Below are 18,649 nucleotides of genomic sequence, written 5' to 3'. Positions count from 1 at the left end.
TTAAGATGAACACAATAACTGTAAGCCGCTCTGGATAAGAGCGTCTGCTAAATTACTAAAATGTAAATGTGAAGGCCTCCCGGGTGGCGCAGAGGTTAAGGGCTGTGCCATCTGAGACTCCGGGTTCGCGCCCAGGCTCTGTCATAACCGGCCGCGACCAGGAGGTTTGTGGGGCGACGCACAATTGGCCTAGCGTCGCCCAAGTTAGGGAGGGGTTGGCCGGTAGGGATGTCCTTGTCTCATCGCGCACCAGCGACTCCTGTGGCGGGCCGGGCGCAGTACGTGCTAACCAAGGTTTCCAGGTACACGGTGTTTCCTCTCACACATTGGTGCGGCAGGCTTCCGGGTTGGATGCACACTGTGTTAAGAAGCAGTGCGGCTTGGTTGGGTTGTGTATTGGAGGACGCATGTCTCTCTACCTTCGTCTCTCCCGAGACTGAAAACGTACTTTGCTTAGCATTACTCCATCCACAATGCCATTGCTCTTATTTCAATAATAATATCCAGCCTCTAAGGTCAAGATGACAATATAAGAATGAAATGTACTACTACTGGTCAAAAATCATATTAACCAATATGGTATCCATCAAAATAAAATATCAACACAAAACAGTTTATCACATGTAAACGCGAAATGACATTTAAATCTTCTCCACTACATCGTGATTGAATATTTCAATAAAATGTTAGCGTTCTGTCACGACTTCCGCCGGAGTCCCTCTTCTTGTTCGAGCGGCATTCGGCGGTCGACTTCACCGGCCTTCTAGCCATCACCGATCCACTTTTCATTTTCCATTTGTTTTGTCTTTGTTTTTTTACACACCTGTTTTCAATTCCCCCATTACATGTTCATTATTTAACCCTCTGGTTTGCCCCATGTTTGTGTGCGTGTTTGTTTTATGGTTCAGGCTGTTACTGACGGCTGGTATTTTGTTGCCGGGTTTTGTTATTACGGACGTTTGTTTTGTGGTACCGGTATTTTTCCAGCACCATAGTATTGTGTTTATACTGGTGATATCTTGTATTAAATACCTTGTCCACGCATCTCAGCTCTCCTGCGCCTGACTCCTTTTACCAGTTTCCCATAGCCTTGACACGTTCTCTGTAAATGTTATGCTAAAGTTCCTACAGGACTGTCCCTATTCTCCACCAGTGGACCAGTGACTGCATCTGAAATGGCACCCTATTCCTTATATAGTGCACTTCTTTTGACCAGAGCTCCATGGGCCCAGACCAAAAGTAGTGCATTATATAGGAAATATGGTGCCATTTCAGACACAGCCAGTTATTAGGTATCAGAGGGCTATGCTGACCCAATGTGTGCACAGGTTCAGATGCTGATAACTTGCCAATAAACTAATCCTGATGAGTTTGACAACACACACACCAGCGGACCTCAAGATCTAACACACACCAGCTGACCTCAAGATCTAACACACACCAGCTGACCTCAAGATCTAACACACACCAGCTGACCTCAAGATCTAACACACACCAGCTGACCTCAAGTTCTAACACACACCAGCTGACCTCAAGATCTAACACACACCAGCTGACCTCAAGATCTAACACACACCAGCTGACCTCAAGATCTAACACACACCAGCTGACCTCAAGATCTAACACACACCAGCTGACCTCAAGATCTAACACACACCAGCTGACCTCAAGATCTAACACACAGCAGCTGACCTCGCCTCCTGACAACAAACATAAAATCCTCACTCTTCATACCCTCTCTTCAGTTCTCCAATAATCCTACAAAAACCCCACTCTCTCTATACTGGACAAACAAGTGATCAACCTTACAAATGATCAAGCTTTTTAAATTGTCAACCACCTCTGTCCTTTTTCTAAGTCACTGTCATAACTAGCAGGTTCTTACTGTGCTGATATTATTCCTATGTAGATTATATGACCCGGTATGTTTGAGGCAAGGTGGAGAAAAGAAAAGACAGTAGTGACTTCGAGACACTGGAGACAACAGGGAGGCAGCAGCCGCTCACACCAACGAGCACACACATACATACACACATACAGTACCAGTCAAATGTTTGGACACACCTACTGCACTCACTCAATGGTTTTTCTTTATTTTATATATATCAATATAACGAAGTGTTTCATCAGATGACCTGGCCTCCACAAGCACCCGACCTCAACCCAATTGAGATGGTTTAAGATGAGTTAGACCGCAGAGTGAAGGAAAAGCAGCCAAGCATAAGTTGGAAAAGCATTCCAGGTGAAGCTGGTTGAGAGAATGCCAAGATTGTGCAAAGCTGTCATCAAGGCAAAGGGTGGCTACTTTGAAGAACCTCAGATATAAAATATATTTTGATTTGTTTAACACTTTTTTGGTTATTACACAATTCCATGTGTGTTATTTCATAGTGTTGATGTCTTCACTATGTAGAAAATGGAATGAGTAGGTGTGTCCAAACTTTTGACTGGTACCCCACATACACACATACCGCACACACACAGTCCTGAAATGGCTGGTTTAACTTTTCTGATCGTAAGGTTTGTGTTTGTGTGCATTATCTCCTGAGCAGCAGATAGTTGTGGCAGACCAGGGAATAGCAGGTATGTGTGGAGACACAGAGACTTCCCAGGAATCACTTAACAGCAGCTGCCTGCTGCCTCTCTAGAGCAGCCTGCCGATAGGGAACACTCAGCCCTCCCTCCGTTATACTGGGAGAGAAGGCTGAAAGGGAACCATAGGGAACTGTCTTCGTGTGTTGGAAAATCTACTTTCCCCAGATATATAGACTTTTATCTATGCACCTTTTTCTTCAAAGTTGGTTGCATTATAAAAAGTTTGAGTGAATGTTTTTCTGAGTTTTTCAGTATGGGGCTTGGTTATAAAGTCTGTGTCATCTGAGTAAGTAGTTGACGATAAACTATCAGATATCGTCCACTTAGTGTCAAGATCGTAACATACTCACAGAGAGGTTATCCTGTTAGTCAGATGGAGCAAGGTTAAATAATTAAGACGTTGGCATATAATAGTGTGTGAATGAATTTTCGGTGATCACTGGAACTGACATGTTACCTGGCTATGACAAACAGCACACAACTGACACCCAAGTAAGCCAGCAGAATATACATCCAGATATCGGGTGAGAGGGGGTTGAGAAAGGAGAAGACCCCAGGGTTGGTTCCGTTGGGCTTGCGGTAGAGGATACTTATCCCCAGTGTCATGAAGGGCTTGGAGAAGTCGATGGCCTTCTCCCTCACGTAGGTGATGGCCAGGGGAGCCACTGCCAGATCAGCTTTCTGTCAACAGACAACATAAAAGGGAAGAAGGATAGGCTGTAAGTCAGAGACGCAGGAAGCGTTTAGAGCCAATCAAATTAAGAAAACAGTGCCTTTACACATCACAGAGTCTGTCCCAAGGCACTTAGGTGGAAATTTAGAGCCCTTCTAGCTCTCTCTCTCTCTCTCTCTCTCTCTCTCTCTCTCTCTCTCTCTCTCCCTCTCTCTGTCTCTCTCTCTCTCCCTCTCTCTCTCTCTCTCTCTCTCTCTCTCTCTCTCTCTCTCTCTCTCTCTCTCTCTCTCTCTCTCTCTCTCTCTCTCTCTCTCTCTCTCTCTCTCTCTCTCTCTCTCCCTCTCTCTCTCCCTCTCTCCATCTCTCTCTCGCTCGCTCCTCCTCACAACCTCCCTCCCTTTTTATACGCTCTTTCTATGCCTCCATCTCACATAGATCCTTTCCTTGTCTGACATTGATCCTAAACTAAGGCAACCCCCCCTCCCTCTATCCCAGAGGATGGATGGTCCTATCGACCACAGTCACTAGGGCAGAGGAATGTCTGGGTAGAGGAGGGAGGGCGTGAGCGATGGAAGAAATTGTTCGCAGAAAATAAGATAATGTTCAACCATCGCCATACTCATAAGAACACGGACATCTACATTTTATATTGTGTCTCTGATCAGAGAGGATCATATTTAGTTGTTATTTCATAACAACCCTATTTCTTCACAACACCGAATCAGGGGTTCTACTTTTTTATCTTTATTCTTCCACAGCCTCATCACTCATATTCCATCCATATGTATCCCTCTGCCATGGCTCAGAGTGTGAGTCCTTCTTTCATGTTAAGACAGTATGTTGAACTTGACCTTTCAATCACATCCGAAACGTCCCAACCAATCCAGTCTCTCTATGTGGGGTTAAACCTCTGTGTGGTTGATCAATCTGCAGCTCCATTGTGACACAGGTACATGCTAAACACTGACAGCAAGGTCAGCAACATCATTTCACAATGAAATATCCTGTTTGTCACCATCAAGGTTGTCATACATCAATCTAGATTGAATGAGGTGGTTTGGTCCCAGCCACAATAATGTATGAAGAACTATTTCTGATATTTAACAGGACATCATCTGTAGTCGAGGTAGGCTGTCTATATCCGTTCCATGTCATTTAAGGCCAAATGACGTGACGCAATACGATTTAGATCAGTTCATGTAGCTCATGAATAGGTCCTATGTCAACTGAATGTATCCAGGTGCATCTACAGTACTCTGGTTCTATGACTCGAAGCATTATATATATATATATATATATATATACAGTGCCTTGCGAAAGTATTCGGCCCAATTGAACTTTGCGACCTTTTGCCACATTTCAGGCTTCAAACATAAAGATATAAAACTGTATTTTTTTGTGAAGAATCAACAACAAGTGGGACACAATCATGAAGTGGAACGACATTTATTGGATATTTCAAACTTTTTTAACAAATCAAAAACTGAAAAATTGGGCGTGCAAAATTATTCAGCCCCTTTACTTTCAGGTCAGCAAACTCTCTCCAGAAGTTCAGTGAGGATCTCTGAATGATCCAATGTTGACCTAAATGACTAATGATGATAAATACAATCCACCTGTGTGTAATCAAGTCTCCGTATAAATGCACCTGCACTGTGATAGTCTCAGAGCTCCGTTAAAAGCGCAGAGAGCATCATGAAGAACAAGGAACACACCAGGCAGGTCCGAGATACTGTTGTGAAGAAGTTTAAAGCCGGATTTGGATACAAAAAGATTTCCCAAGCTTTAAACATCCCAAGGAGCACTGTGTAAGCGATAATATTGAAATGGAAGGAGTATCAGACCACTGCAAATCTACCAAGACCTGGCCGTCCCTCTAAACTTTCAGCTCATACAAGGAGGAGACTGATCAGAGATGCAGCCAAGAGGCCCATGATCACTCTGGATTAACTGCAGAGATCTACAGCTGAGATGGGAGACTCTGTCCATAGGACAACAATCAGTCATATATTGCACAAATCTGGCCTTTATGGAAGAGTGGCAAGAAGAAAGCCATTTCTTAAAGATATCCATAAAAAGCGTTGTTTAAAGTTTGCCACAAGCCACCTGGGAGACACACCAAAAATGTGGAAGAAGGTGTTCTGATCAGATGAAACCAAAATTGAACTTTTTGGCAACAATGCAAAACGTTATGTTTGGCGTAAAAGCAACCACAGCTCATCACCCTGAACACACCATCCCCACTGTCAAACATGGTGGTGGCAGCATCATGGTTTGGGCCTGCTTTTCTTCAGCAGGGACAGGGAAGATGGTTAAAATTGATGGGAAGATGGATGGAGCCAAATACAGGACCATTCTGGAAGAAAACCTGATGGAATCTGCAAAAGACCTGAGACTGGGACGGAGATTTGTCTTCCAACAAGACAATGATCCAAAACATAAAGCAAAATCTACAATGGAATGGTTCAAAAATAAACATATCCAGGTGTTAGAATGGCCAAGTCAAAGTCCAGACCTGAATCCAATCGAGAATCTGTGGAAAGAACTGAAAACTGCTGTTCACAAATGCTCTCCATCCAACCTCACTGAGCTCGAGCTGTTTTGCAAGGAGGAATGGGAAAGAATTTCAGTCTCTTGATGTGCAAAACTGATAGAGACATACCCCAAGCGACTTACAGCTGTAATCGCAGCAAAAGGTGGCGCTACAAAGTATTAACTTAAAGGGGCTGAATAATTTTGCACGCCCAATTTTTCAGTTTTTGATTTGTTAAAAAAGTTTATATATATATATATGTATATTATCTACCTCACTAATGTTAACATATGTTTCCCATGCCAATAAAGCCCCTTGAATTGAATTGAATTGATAGGTGGGTCTATATCTACATAACGGCCAACGCTCCAATCACCTCACAGGAATTGTGCCCTGTGTGTGTCAAAATCCCTGGGATCCCTCTCCCTTCAGCCTCCGCATGATCAAAACAGACATGGCCGTCGGTCCAGTGTACCACAGTTGAGGGAGATGCAGTGTTATTTAACGGGGTCAGATATTGAGCATTGGCTGTGGCGAGCCTGTTATTTTTCTGCCTCCCTGTGCACAGCTTATACAATCCTGGTCTTACTTTGTCAAACTTAATGATATAGTCCGTGGGCAGTGTGTATGTGTGAGAGTGTGTGTGTGTGTGTGTGTGTGTGTGTGTGTGTGTGTGTGTGTGTGTGTGTGTGTGTGTGTGTGTGTGTGTGTGTGTGTGTGTGTGTGTGTGTGTTTGCGTGTGTGTGGTGTGTATGTGTGTTTGTTTGTTTTAATAAGCTCTGCGGTGGAAACAAGTCAAGCTATAGAGAGCTGATGTCTCTCTATACCTCTCTCTCTCTCTCTCTCTTGCTCTCTCTCACTCTCTCCCTCAATCTCTCTTTACCTCTCTGTCTCTACCTCTCTATTTCTTTGTCATTGTCTCTCTCCCTCTCTCTCTAAGCCGAAAACATGTTTGTCATACAAAATGCACCTATACCAACCCTTGTCACACACACATCAGACGAAATACATTCCCTCCTACGCCCTCTAGCTGTTTACCACCTCATTAATTAAACTTGAATCATTTACATAGATAATTTCCGAGTAGTGAGGTAGGTCCAGACTCACGTGGTCGATCAGCTCCTTGACCATGCCGTTCCACTGGCCCGTGGTCTCGTCCTGGGCCCCGTAGCGGCCGTCCTCCACCAGACGCAACTCATAGGTGAACCCCAGGATGCTAGCCAGCTCCCTCAGCAGGTCGATGCAGTAACCCTCAAAGCGGTCGTTACCGTAAAGGGGCTTGTCTGACTTCTTGAACATCACATAGGGCTCCACCTGTTAGGTTGGAGAGAGGACAGGGGTGGACGAACACTGGATCAGTCTCTGGAGGTAAGGATTAGTATCTTTTCCACTCTGATAAGGCCTTTCTGTGAGTGTGTTTGATGTGTGAGATAGGCTCAAAGCCTGACGTGCCTGGATACACACTGGCTACAGGAGAGAGGGAGGTATAGAGGGGGAAGGACCACTGCTGCTAAAACCAGGAGGGTGTGTGTGTGTGTGTGTGTGTGTGTGTGTGTGTGTGTGTGTGTGTGTGTGTGTGTGTGTGTGTGTGTGTGTGTGTGTGTGTGTGTGTGTGTGTGTGTGTGTGTGTGTGTGTGTGTGTGTGTGTGTGTATATATGTGTGTATATGTGTGTGTGTGTGTTTTGTGTGTGAGAGAGAGAGTGTTTGTGTGTGTGAGAGTGTGTGCACGCGTGTGTGTCTGTGGAGTATTGGGATGCAGTCTCAGAAATGTGGCACAAGGTACATGGAGTGATGGAAGCATGACCATAATAAGAGATAATCCTCCATATCTCTGACTCGGTCCTCCTCTCCTCTCCTCTCCTCTAAGGCTGAACATGCTGGCTGGGGGTCTGTCCCTGTCCCTGTCCCTGGCTCTCAGGCCACCAGATGCTTTGTAAATAAGATCAGAGATGCTGATAAACTGACACAAAAGAACAGGAGCCAGCACATCCTCTTTGTTAGTACGAACAGCTGGGGAGATTACTAATGTCCTCTTTCACGCTCTGGATCCTCTCTTCCCCTCCCTTTCTCATTCGCTGCCTCTCACTCTCACTCTCTCTTTTTCTCTACCCCACTCACCCTTTATCTACTATATCTCTCTCTCATATCTCTCTCTCTTTCTATCCCTCTCTCCCCTCTACCCCCATCTCTCTCAGTAAAATCAGGCAGAGAATATATTATCAAACAGGTGTTGTTGACCATGTAATTGTGGCATGCCACGGTACAAACAAAATCATGTTGGATCTCAACCAGCTTTCACACATTTTACTGGCTCAGAGATTTATGAGAACAAGAATGTGCTAACACATATAGTAGCATTTATTGGTCAGTGGTGGAAAAAGTACTCAAATGTCATATTTAAAAAGAAAAAGTAAAAAAACCTTACTAGAAAATGACTCAAGTAAAAGTGAAAGTCACCCAGTAAAATACTACTTGAGTAAAAGTCTAAAAGTATTTGGTTTTAAGTATATTTAAGTATCAAAAGTACATGTAATTGAAAAAATATACTTAAGTATCAAAAGTACAAGTAAAAGTATAACTAATTTAAAATTGCTTATATTTCGCAAACCAGATGGCCCAATTTTCTGTTTTTGGTATTATTTACAGATAGCCAAGTTCACACTACAACACGCAGACATCATTTGCAAATGAAGCTTTTGTGTTTCATGAGTCCACCGAATCAGAGGCAATAGGGATTCCCAGAGATGTTCTCTTGATAAGTGCGTGAATTGGGTCATTTTCCTGTCCTGCTAAGCATTCAAAATGTAACAAGTACTTTTGGATGACATGGAAAATGTATGGATTAAAAAATACATTATTTTCTTTAGGAATATAGTGAAATAAAAGTAAAACTTGTCAAGAATATAAATAGTAAAGTACAGACACCAAAAAAACCTACTTAAGAAGTACTTTAAAGTATTTTTACTTAAGTACTTTACACCACTGCTATTGGTAAAGATACTGTAAAAGAGGGCTATATCACCCTTCGCCCCCAAACACTTCTCATTCTCAGTCTATAACAGCCTCTACATGTTCAGAATTCATATCAGCTACTGCCATTTATTGACAATGTTGTGCTTTTAGACAGTCACAGACAATCTAGCTGTTACATATAGTATCTGAGAGTGCCTCAGCACACCTACTGTAGGGTGCTATACAGGGCTCCGTTTAATGATGAAACCTTGATGAAAGAATGGTGCAAAAAAGTACTGTCCACATTATGGCTCAATTAGAGAGGGACTCAATTCAAGAGGGACTCACTTCGAGAGGGACACACACACACACACACACACACACACACACACACACACACACACACACACACACACACACACACACACACAGGCATGCGCACACAGCAGGTCAGAAATAGTGTGCACTAGGTCTAGTGGGCCTTTAACTTCTAAAAAAGCAGCAAAAGTGTCTTCTATTCCACAAGATCTCAGTCAAATAACCCACCAAGCTGTTAGAATCTGGAAGCCCTGTTTAAGTATGTGTGTATCACCATGGAAATGGAGCCGTGGTACTATACAGACTGAGAGTGAATGACTTTGCATGGCGGTCTGTTTTTCAAACCCACACATACGCTTTCCTTTCACACTGACTCATCCAAACACAAACCAAGAGAGACCGACATTAGAACTAATGAATTACTGACTGTCTTTCTCCCAATAATGAATTTGTCATCCAAGTTTCGGGTGTTTTAGAGTAATATCTGAAAGTCTTAGACCTTGAAAAATCTCTTCAGTCTGAGGCGAAAGGCTTTGTGACACACTGAGGCTATCCAACATACAATAGAAGTAGCAAAACATCATACACATTGCATTCGGAAAGTATTCAGGCCCCTTGACTTTTCCCACATTTTGTTACGTTACAGCCTTATTCTCATCAATCTACACCCCATAATGACAAAGCAAAAACAGGATTTTAGACATTTTCACAAATGTATAAAACATTTTTTTAAATGAATATCTTATTTATATAAGTACTCAGACTCTTTGCTATGAGACTCAAAATTGAGCTAAGGTGCATCCTGTTTCCATTGATCATCCATTGACATGATTTGGAAAGGCACACACCTGTCTATATAAGCTCCCAAAGTTGACAGCGCATGTCAGAGCAAAAACCAAGCCATGAGGTCGAAGGAAGCTCCGAGACAGGATTGTGTCGAGGCACAGATCTGGGGCAGGGTACCAAAAAAATAGTGCAGCATTGAAGGTCCCCAATAACAAATTGGCCTCCATTATTAAATGGAAGAAGTTTGGAGCCACCAAGACTCACCAACTGAGCAATCGGGGGAGAAGGACCTTGGTCAGGGAGGTGACTAAGAACCCGATGGTCACTGGGACAGAGCTCCAGAGTTCCTCTGTGTAGATAGGAGAACCTTCCTGGAGGACAACCATCTCTGCAGCACTCCACCAATCAGGCCTTTATGGTAGAGTGGCCAGACTGAAGCCACTCCTCAGTAAAAGGCACATGACAGTCCACTTGGAGTTTCCCAACAGGCACCTAAAGAACTCTCAGACCATGAGATATGAGACTCTCTGGTCTGATGAAACCAAGATTGAACTCTTTGGCCTGAATGCCAAGCGTCACGCCTGAAGGAAACCTGTGGGGATGTTTTTCAGTGGCAGAGACTGGGAGTCTAGTCAGGATCGAAGGAAAGATGAATGGAGCAAAGTACAGAGAGATCCTTGCTGAAAACCTGCTCCAGACTGGGGTGAAGGCTCACCTTCCAAAAGGACAATGACGGTAAGCACACAGCCAAAACAACACAGAAGTGGCTTCGGGACAAGACTCTGAATGTCCTTGAGTGGCCCAGCCAGAGCCCGGACTTGAACCCGATTGAAAATCTCTAGAGAGATCTGAAAATAGCTGTGCAGCGACACTCCCCATCCAACCTGACAGAGGTTGTGAGGATCTGCAGAGAAGAATGGAAGAACCTCCCCAAATACAGGTGTGCCAAGCTTGTAGCATCATACAGTCTAAAGGCTGTAATCGCTGCCAAAGGTTATTCAACAAAGTACTGAGTAAAGGGTCTGAAAACTTATGTAAAAATCATATTTCAGTTTATTATTTTTTCTTAGGAAAAATATTTATTTATTTTTAATATTTTTGCTTTGTCATTATGGGGTATTGGTGTGGATTGATGATAAAAAAATAAACAATTGAATACATTTTTAGAATAAGGTTGTAACGTAACTAAATGTGGAAAAAGTCAACGGGTCTTAATACTCTCTGAATGCACTGTACATGCCGAGTGATATAACTGATTGCTTTGGTTTGGTGAGATTATTCTCTGACCACTACAACAATCTTACGTCAGGGAATTGAAAGGGATCAATAATATAGCTGACTAGCCTAATGATCTGCTATCCAACTCAAAGAGATGTCTCTTTCTCTCTCTTTCTCCCCCTCTTTCTCTGTCTCGTTTTCTCTCTCTCTCCCTCCAACACTTTCTATCTTCTTCACTAGCTTTCTCTTTCTCTCTTGTCTCCTATATTGGTCCTTTTAAACATTCTCTATCTATCTATCAGAGACTCTCCTCTCTCCTCCTCTCTCTGTTTATAACCTAGTCAGCGGAGTGGTGTTGAGCCAGTTAAAAGGAGGGCATTTAAGGGCATAAAGGTGCGATGCATGATGGGTAGTCTGGCAAAGCCACCTGAAGTTTAACTTTGAAGCGGACATGGCCTCTGTGCAGTGTACTCAGGAAGTATTTGATGTATAGTATTTGAAAGGGGGAAAGATTTAGTAAACCAATTAAGAACATCTAGAAATCAGAGCAGGTGGTGAGAGAGAGAAGAAAGAGAAAGAGAGCGAGAGAGAGAGAGAGAGAGAGAGAGAGAGAGAGACAAAGAGAGAGAAGACACTGACAAAGGCGACCTAAAAGCTTCTATAAAGCTACTATAAACCTAACAGAGAACCTAACATTTTACGTTTAAATCAAATACCCTGCTGTAGCTCATTCATGCAGTCAAATGACTAGTGGCCTCATGGGTGGAATGTTATGATTTATATACGCTACCGTTCAAAAGTTTTGGGTCACTTAGAAATGTAATTGTTTTTGAAAGAAAAGCAAAAAAAAAATGTTTTTAATTTTTTTAAATTTTACCCCCTTTTTCTCCCCAATTTCGTGGTATCCAATTGTTAGTAGCTACTATCTTGTCTCATCGCTACAACTCCCGTACGGGTTCGAGAGAGACAAAGGGTGAAAGTCATGCATCCTCCGATACACAACCCAACCAAGCCGCACTGCTTCTTAACACAGTGTGCATCCAACCCGGAAGCCAGCCACACCAATGTGCCGGAGGAAACACTGTGCACCTGGCAACCTTGGTTAGCGCGCACTGCGCCCGGCCAGCCACAGTAGTCGCTGGTGCGCGATGAGACAAGGATATCCCTACCGGCCAGGCCCTCCCTAACCTGGATAACGCTATGCCAATTGTGCATCGCCCCACGGACCTCCCGGTCGCGGCCGGTTACGACAGAGCCTTGGCACGAACCCAAGAAAAGCACATTTTTTGTCCTTTAAAATAACATCAAATTGATCAGAAATACAGTGTAGACATTGTTAATATTATAAATGACTATTGTAGCTGGAAACGGCTGACTTTTAATGGAATATCTACATTGGTGTGGAGGCCCATTATCAGCAACCATCACTCTTGTGTTCCAATGGCACGTTGTTTAGTTCATCTAAGTTTATCATTTTAAAAGGCTAATTGATCATTAGAAAACCCTTTTGCAATTATGTTAGCACAGCTGAAAACTGTTGTGCTGATTAAAGAAGCAATAAAACTGGCCTATAATTTAGGTGTATATGTATATTTTTTTAACAGAAAAAATATTCTGCCAAGAAACACTCTGTGTGACCCTGATTCAACCCACTGCAGTAAAAGGTTAAGAAGGCAGAACCACAACTTCTCATACAACAAAGATAGGGGCCAACGAGTAGTCAAGAATAATTACCAATGTAAAACATTCACCCATGAGGACATCAATTGTAACATACATGAATGCCCCAGCATGCTAATAAGGTTTGTTTGTAATGGGCGTGGACAGACCTTTAGCCCCCCCCCCTCCCCCCACTGTTAGACATAAACTGTAATCTCCTCTCTGAATAGGCCTCTTTCTCAGTGCTGCAATGTTTTCCATTGGAATATGTGTTATCTAACACAATGAGCACAATGTAGCTATTGTCATCCCGTTAGCAGCGTATAACCTCTCACCTTCTGTCAACTGTGAAAGAGCGTAATTATCATAAACAGGCAGTGGGCCCATTAACACCTAACACTGTTTTATTAGTCTGCCTGTCTGTCCATCGGACAACAAATTCAAGTATTATACAACACTGATTTTTCACCATGATTATATTATTTTCAATGTGGTCCTGAATACATTCTGCGGGAAATGTTCTTCCCTGGAAATTGAATTATGAGCGGATAACAGCGCTTTAATCCCAATTAATCGTATAAACACAGTGTCCGTGTATGCGTGCCTGCGTGTGCATGTGTTTGTGCAGACACGCTTTGTGTGTGTGTGGGGGAGGGCTGAGGTCAGAGCCACAGGAAGTGTCTGACAACATTACACGCTAGCTACACGCTACAAGGTCTTACATGCCACCTCCTGATTCTGTCTCCTGTTGTGATCCTCCGTAGATGGAGAACTAGAAGCATCTTTCATTTCAAACAGTGAGGGAGGAAATAAAATCTAAACAGGCTAGCTAGCTATCTCTGTATAGCAAAGCTTATTAAAGTACTTCTGTATTTATACTGCTGATCTGGAGAGTCACTCACCCTTGAATGCTAAATCACCTTGATTCTTCTAAAATGGATTATGTGTCCCAATGAAAATAATGTGTCCCAATGATGCTGACTCATTTGAGAATTTATTTTATTTTTATAATGATTGGGCCAGTATGCTACGAGGCTACCGCCTAGAGCAAAGAACAAAGAGGACCCACTCAGTGCTCTCTACGTGTCATGTAGAGTCATGGAAGACTTCCCATAGGCTGACTGCTTAATCAAAGTTTAACTCGAAGAATCTGAAATGGTCAAACTATAAATAATTATGAAAAACTGTGAAATACCCAAATAATACTAGAGTATATATGATGTTTATAAAATTTATTTGAAATAATTCTGATTTCAAAGTCAATTAGTGAAGATAAAGAGTTGCTTGAATGTCTGTACCTTGAATAGCCTTGAAGAGTATATGAAGAGACTGCATAGAAAGTAGATAATAAGCTTGAAAGGTTGACTAGTCTATTCATTTATTTAGATTCCCTTTACCTGTTACCTTAGTAACAACTCCTTATTATTGGGCACTTGAAGCACTGTGAAAAAACTCTGAAAAATCAGATTGCACTATATGGGGAAAAGGGTTTATTATATAGTGCAAACAAAGCTGATTCGCTCTCGCTCTCTCTCTCTCTCTCTCTGTGTGTCTCTCTCCTCCTTTGTGACTCCTTTGATCCTCAGGGAGCCCGACAGAGCGTGTGTGGATTTGTACCTTTTAATTCAACCCGATCGGCGACTCATAGATCACGCAGCCGTAGTAAATAAAAGTCTCGCATCAAATTCTGTTTCAATTAAATGTTCTTTATGTCTGGCATACTAAACACATATTGGCAGAGACGAGCCCATCCCACAGGGGAAACAAGGCTATAGGAGGTGTGATCTGTTGGCGAGCACTACTACGATTGGTTCCAGGGTGTGATTCTTGTATGTATGTAATGTGTCAGAGAAGAAGAGCATAGTGCAACCTTATCAGTGGCAAAATGTCACACGTGTGATGTGGAATCATGGAACACATAGGACTACTGCCTAATCAAAGTCATGGAACACATAGGACTACTGCCTACTAATCAAAGCTAAACTCTTACAGTTAGAAATGGTCAAACTATGATGATGAACAATTTTAAAATAATCAATTAATACTACAGAAACCCTATTTATGAAATATACACTACATATACAAAAGTATGTGGACACCTCTTCAAATTAGTGGATTCGGCTATTTCAGCAACACCCGTTGCTGACTGTTGTTTACAATTGAGCACACAGCCATGCAATCTCCATAGACAAACATTCACAGTAGAATGGCCTTGCTGAAGAGCTCAGTGACTTTCAATGTGGCACCGCCATAGGATGTTACCTTTCCAACAAGTCAGTTTGTCTAATTTCTGCCCTGTTAGAGCAGCCACGGTCAACTGTAAGTGCTGTTATTGTGAAGTGGAAATGTCTAGGAGCAACAATGGCTCAGTCGAGAAGTGGTAGGCCACACAAGCTCATAGAACGGGACCGCCGAGTGCTGAAGCAAATAGCGCGTAAAAATTGTCTGTCCTCGGTTGCAACACTAACTACCGAGTTCCAAACTGCCTCTGGAAGGAACATAAGCACAAGAACCGTTTGTCGGGAGCTTCAAGAAATGGGTTTCCATTGCCACACAAGCCTAACATCACCATGCGCAATGCCAAGCATCGGCTGGAGTGGTGTTAAGCTCACAACCATTGGACTCTGGAGCAGTGGAAATGCGTTCTCTGGAGTGATGAATCACGCATCACCATCTGGCAGTCCGATGGACGAATCTGGGTTTAACAGATGCCCGGAGAACAGTACCTGCCCGAATGCATAGTGCCAACTGTGAAGTTTGGCGGTGGAGGAATAATGGTCTGGGGCTGTTTTTCATGGTTTGGGCTAGGCCCTTTAGTTCCAGTTGAAGAAAAATCTTAACGCTACAGCATACAATCAAATCAAACTTGTCACACGTGCCGAATACAACATGTTTAGACCTTACCGTCAAATGCAAAATTACAAGCCCTTAACCAACAGTGCAGTTCAATATTTAGTTTATTTACCAAATAAATTAAAGTAAAGAATAATAAAGAAGAACACAATAAAAAAACAATAACGAGGCTATATACAGGGGGCACCAGTACTGAGTCAATGTGCAGGTGTACAGGTTAGTCGAGGTAAGGGGGGTCAATGTAAATCATTTGGTGGCCATTTGATTAATTGTTCAGCAGTCTTATGGCTTGGGGGTAGAAGCAGTTAAGGAGCTTTTGGTCCTAGACTTGGCGCTCCGTTACCGCTTGCCGTGTGGTAGCAGAAAAAGTCTCTGACTTGGGTGACGAGTCTTGGAGTCCTGGATGGCAGGAAGATTGGCCCCAGTGATGTACAGGACCGTAGTACCCTCTGTAGTGCCTTACGGCCAGATGCTGAGCAGTTACCATACTAGGTGGTGATGCAACCGGTCAGGATGCGCTCGACCCATGACATTCTGGATTATTCTGTGAACCCATGACATTCTGGATGATTCAACAGTTTGGGGAAGGCACCTTTCCTACTTAAGCATGACAATGCCCCTTTGCACAAAGCGAGGTCCATACAGAAATGGTTTGTTGAGATTGGTGTGGAAAAACTTGAATAGCCTGCACAGAGCCTGACCTCATCCCCATCGAACACCTTTGGGATGAATTGGAACGCCGACTGCGAGCCAGGCCTAATTGCCCAACATCAGCGCCCGACCTCACTGACGCTCTTGTGGCTGAATGGAAGCAAGTCCTGCAGCAATGTTCTGAAATCTAGTGGAAAACCTCCCCAGAAGAGTGTAGACTATTATAGCAACAAAGGGGAGACCAACTCCATATTAATGCCCATGATTTTGGAATGAGTGTCCACATAATTTATGTAATCTCGTGTATATTTGAAACAGGTTCGATTTCAAAGTTGGTTAGTGAAGAAATTCAGTGAATTGAGTGTCAGTGCTTTGACTAAAGAAACCAAAGGAGGAGCTATGAAGTGTATGAAAAGACAAGGAAATAAAGTAAATAAGCTTGAAAGGTTGATTTGTCAATTCATTTATTTAGATTCCCATCACCTGTTACCTTAGTAACAACTCCTTACCCTTGGAGCGTTGTGTAAAATCAGTTCCTGCTGAACGGGGAAAAGGGTTTATAATATAATGCATATATATATATATATATAGCTGATCCCCCAGCCATTGCAGGTGTGCAGAGCCAGAGAGACATGTTTGACAGATGATGGGTAGAACAGGTTATCAACAGGATATAGTGTTGCACTAGCTACTTATTGTTGATTATACCGTCATTTAGCTTAATGAACCTTTACAGTAGTTATTTGTCAGTGTGAGGTAATTAATGAGTTTTTCACATCTGTCTCATTCATAATCATAATTATAGTGTGAGGATATTCACAGCTTGTTTGCATTGCTTGTATGAGTGTGTGTGCGTGTGTGTGTGTGTGTGTGTGTGTGTGTGTGTGTGTGTGTGTGTGTGTTTGCATTCTCTCTCAATCCATCAAAATGCATAGAATACAGATAACACAAAGGTTAGAAGCTCAGATCTAGACCTGAGCACATAACATATTCATATTAAGTCTAACTTTCATCTTCTCTCTCTCCCTCTCTCTAAATTCAATTCAAAGGATTTATTGGCATGGGAAACATGTTTAAATTGCCAAAGGAAGTGAACTAGATAATAAACAAAAGTGAAAAAAACAATAAAAAAATGTGCATTAAACATTCCAAATGAATAGACACTAAAAATGTCATATTATGGTTCCTCTCTCTCTCTCTCTCGCTCTCTCTCTCTCTCTCTCTCTCTCTCTCTCTCTCTCGCTCTCTCTCTCTCTCTCGCTCTCTCTCTCACTATCCCTATTCTTCTTCCTCTATCTAATCCCTCCCTCCTCCCCTCTCTCTCCTCTCAATATCTCTTGGTAGTAAATAAAAGTCTCATATCAAATTCAGTTTCAATTAATTGTTCCTCATGTCTGGCATACTAAAAGCCCCTCCCACAGGGGAAACAGGGCTATAGGACTACTACAATTGGTCCCCTGGGTGAGGAGGATTCTCTAGTGGAGCCAAAAGGATGTGGAATCTGTTTATGTCCACTACTATGATTGGTGCCCCAGGTGAGAATGATTCCATAGGGTTGTATACAGTGGGGTCTGAAATAATTGACACCCCTGGAAAAGGTGAGCAATAATGACTGTATGAAATAAATAATTCAAATACTGAGCTATATTGTATGATATATTGAGCTATATTGTATGCTCAGAGAAAGCGATTAAGTAATATTTTTTTTCTCAAAAAAAGAGAACACATTGGCAGGGATCTTGGACCATTCCTTCATACAGAATCCTTCCAGATCCTTGATATCCTTCATCTGCGCTTATGGACTGCCCTCTTCAATTCAAACCACAGGTTTTGATAACGCTAAAAAGTCATCTGATTCATACCAGTTTCCCCGTCCCTGCCGATGAAAACCATCATGTTCTCAGAGTGATGAGAGGTGTTGGGTTTGCGCCAGACATAGCATTTTCCTTGATTGGCAAAAGCTCAATTTTAGTATCATCTGACCAGAGTACATTCTCCCATATGTTTGAGGAGTCTCCCACATGCCTTTTGGCAAACACCAAACGTGTTTGCTTGTTTTTGTCTTTAAGCAACGGCTTTTATCTGGCCACTCTTCCATAAAGCCCAGCTCTGTGGAGTGTGTGGCTTAAAGTGGTCCTCTGGACAGATACTCCAATCTCCGCTGTGGGGCTTTGCAGCTCCTTCAGGGTTATCTTTGGTCTCTTTGTTGCCTCTCTGATAAATGCCCTCCTTGCCTGGTCCATGAGTTTTGGTGGGCGGTCCTCTCTTAGCAGGTTTGTTGTGGTGCCATATTCTTTCCATTTTTTAAATAATGGATTTAATGGTGCTCCGTGGGATGCTCAAATGTTTTGATATTTTTTTATAACCCAACCCTGATCTGTACTTCTCCTAAATGTTGTCCCTGACCTGT

General features: G+C 42.7%; 1 protein-coding gene across 3 annotated transcripts in view; it reads right to left on the bottom strand.

Moving 5' to 3' along the window:
* Positions 1-18,649, bottom strand: part of LOC135520429 (glutamate receptor ionotropic, kainate 2) — a 237,227-nt gene that overhangs the window by 64,284 nt on the left and 154,294 nt on the right. For all 3 annotated transcript variants that reach the window (XM_064945988.1, XM_064945990.1, XM_064945989.1), the window contains exons 11-12: positions 6,909-7,115; positions 3,053-3,276 (exon numbers count right to left, since the gene is read on the bottom strand). In XM_064945988.1, the coding sequence (XP_064802060.1) occupies positions 3,053-3,276; positions 6,909-7,115 (431 nt within the window). The remainder of the gene's footprint in view (positions 1-3,052; positions 3,277-6,908; positions 7,116-18,649) is intronic.

The sequence above is a fragment of the Oncorhynchus masou genome, chromosome 29, assembly GCF_036934945.1.
Source record: "Oncorhynchus masou masou isolate Uvic2021 chromosome 29, UVic_Omas_1.1, whole genome shotgun sequence".
Lineage (NCBI taxonomy): Eukaryota > Metazoa > Chordata > Actinopteri > Salmoniformes > Salmonidae > Oncorhynchus > Oncorhynchus masou.
Note: the sequence above shows the minus strand (reverse complement) of the source record. Positions and strands in the feature narration are given on the sequence as shown.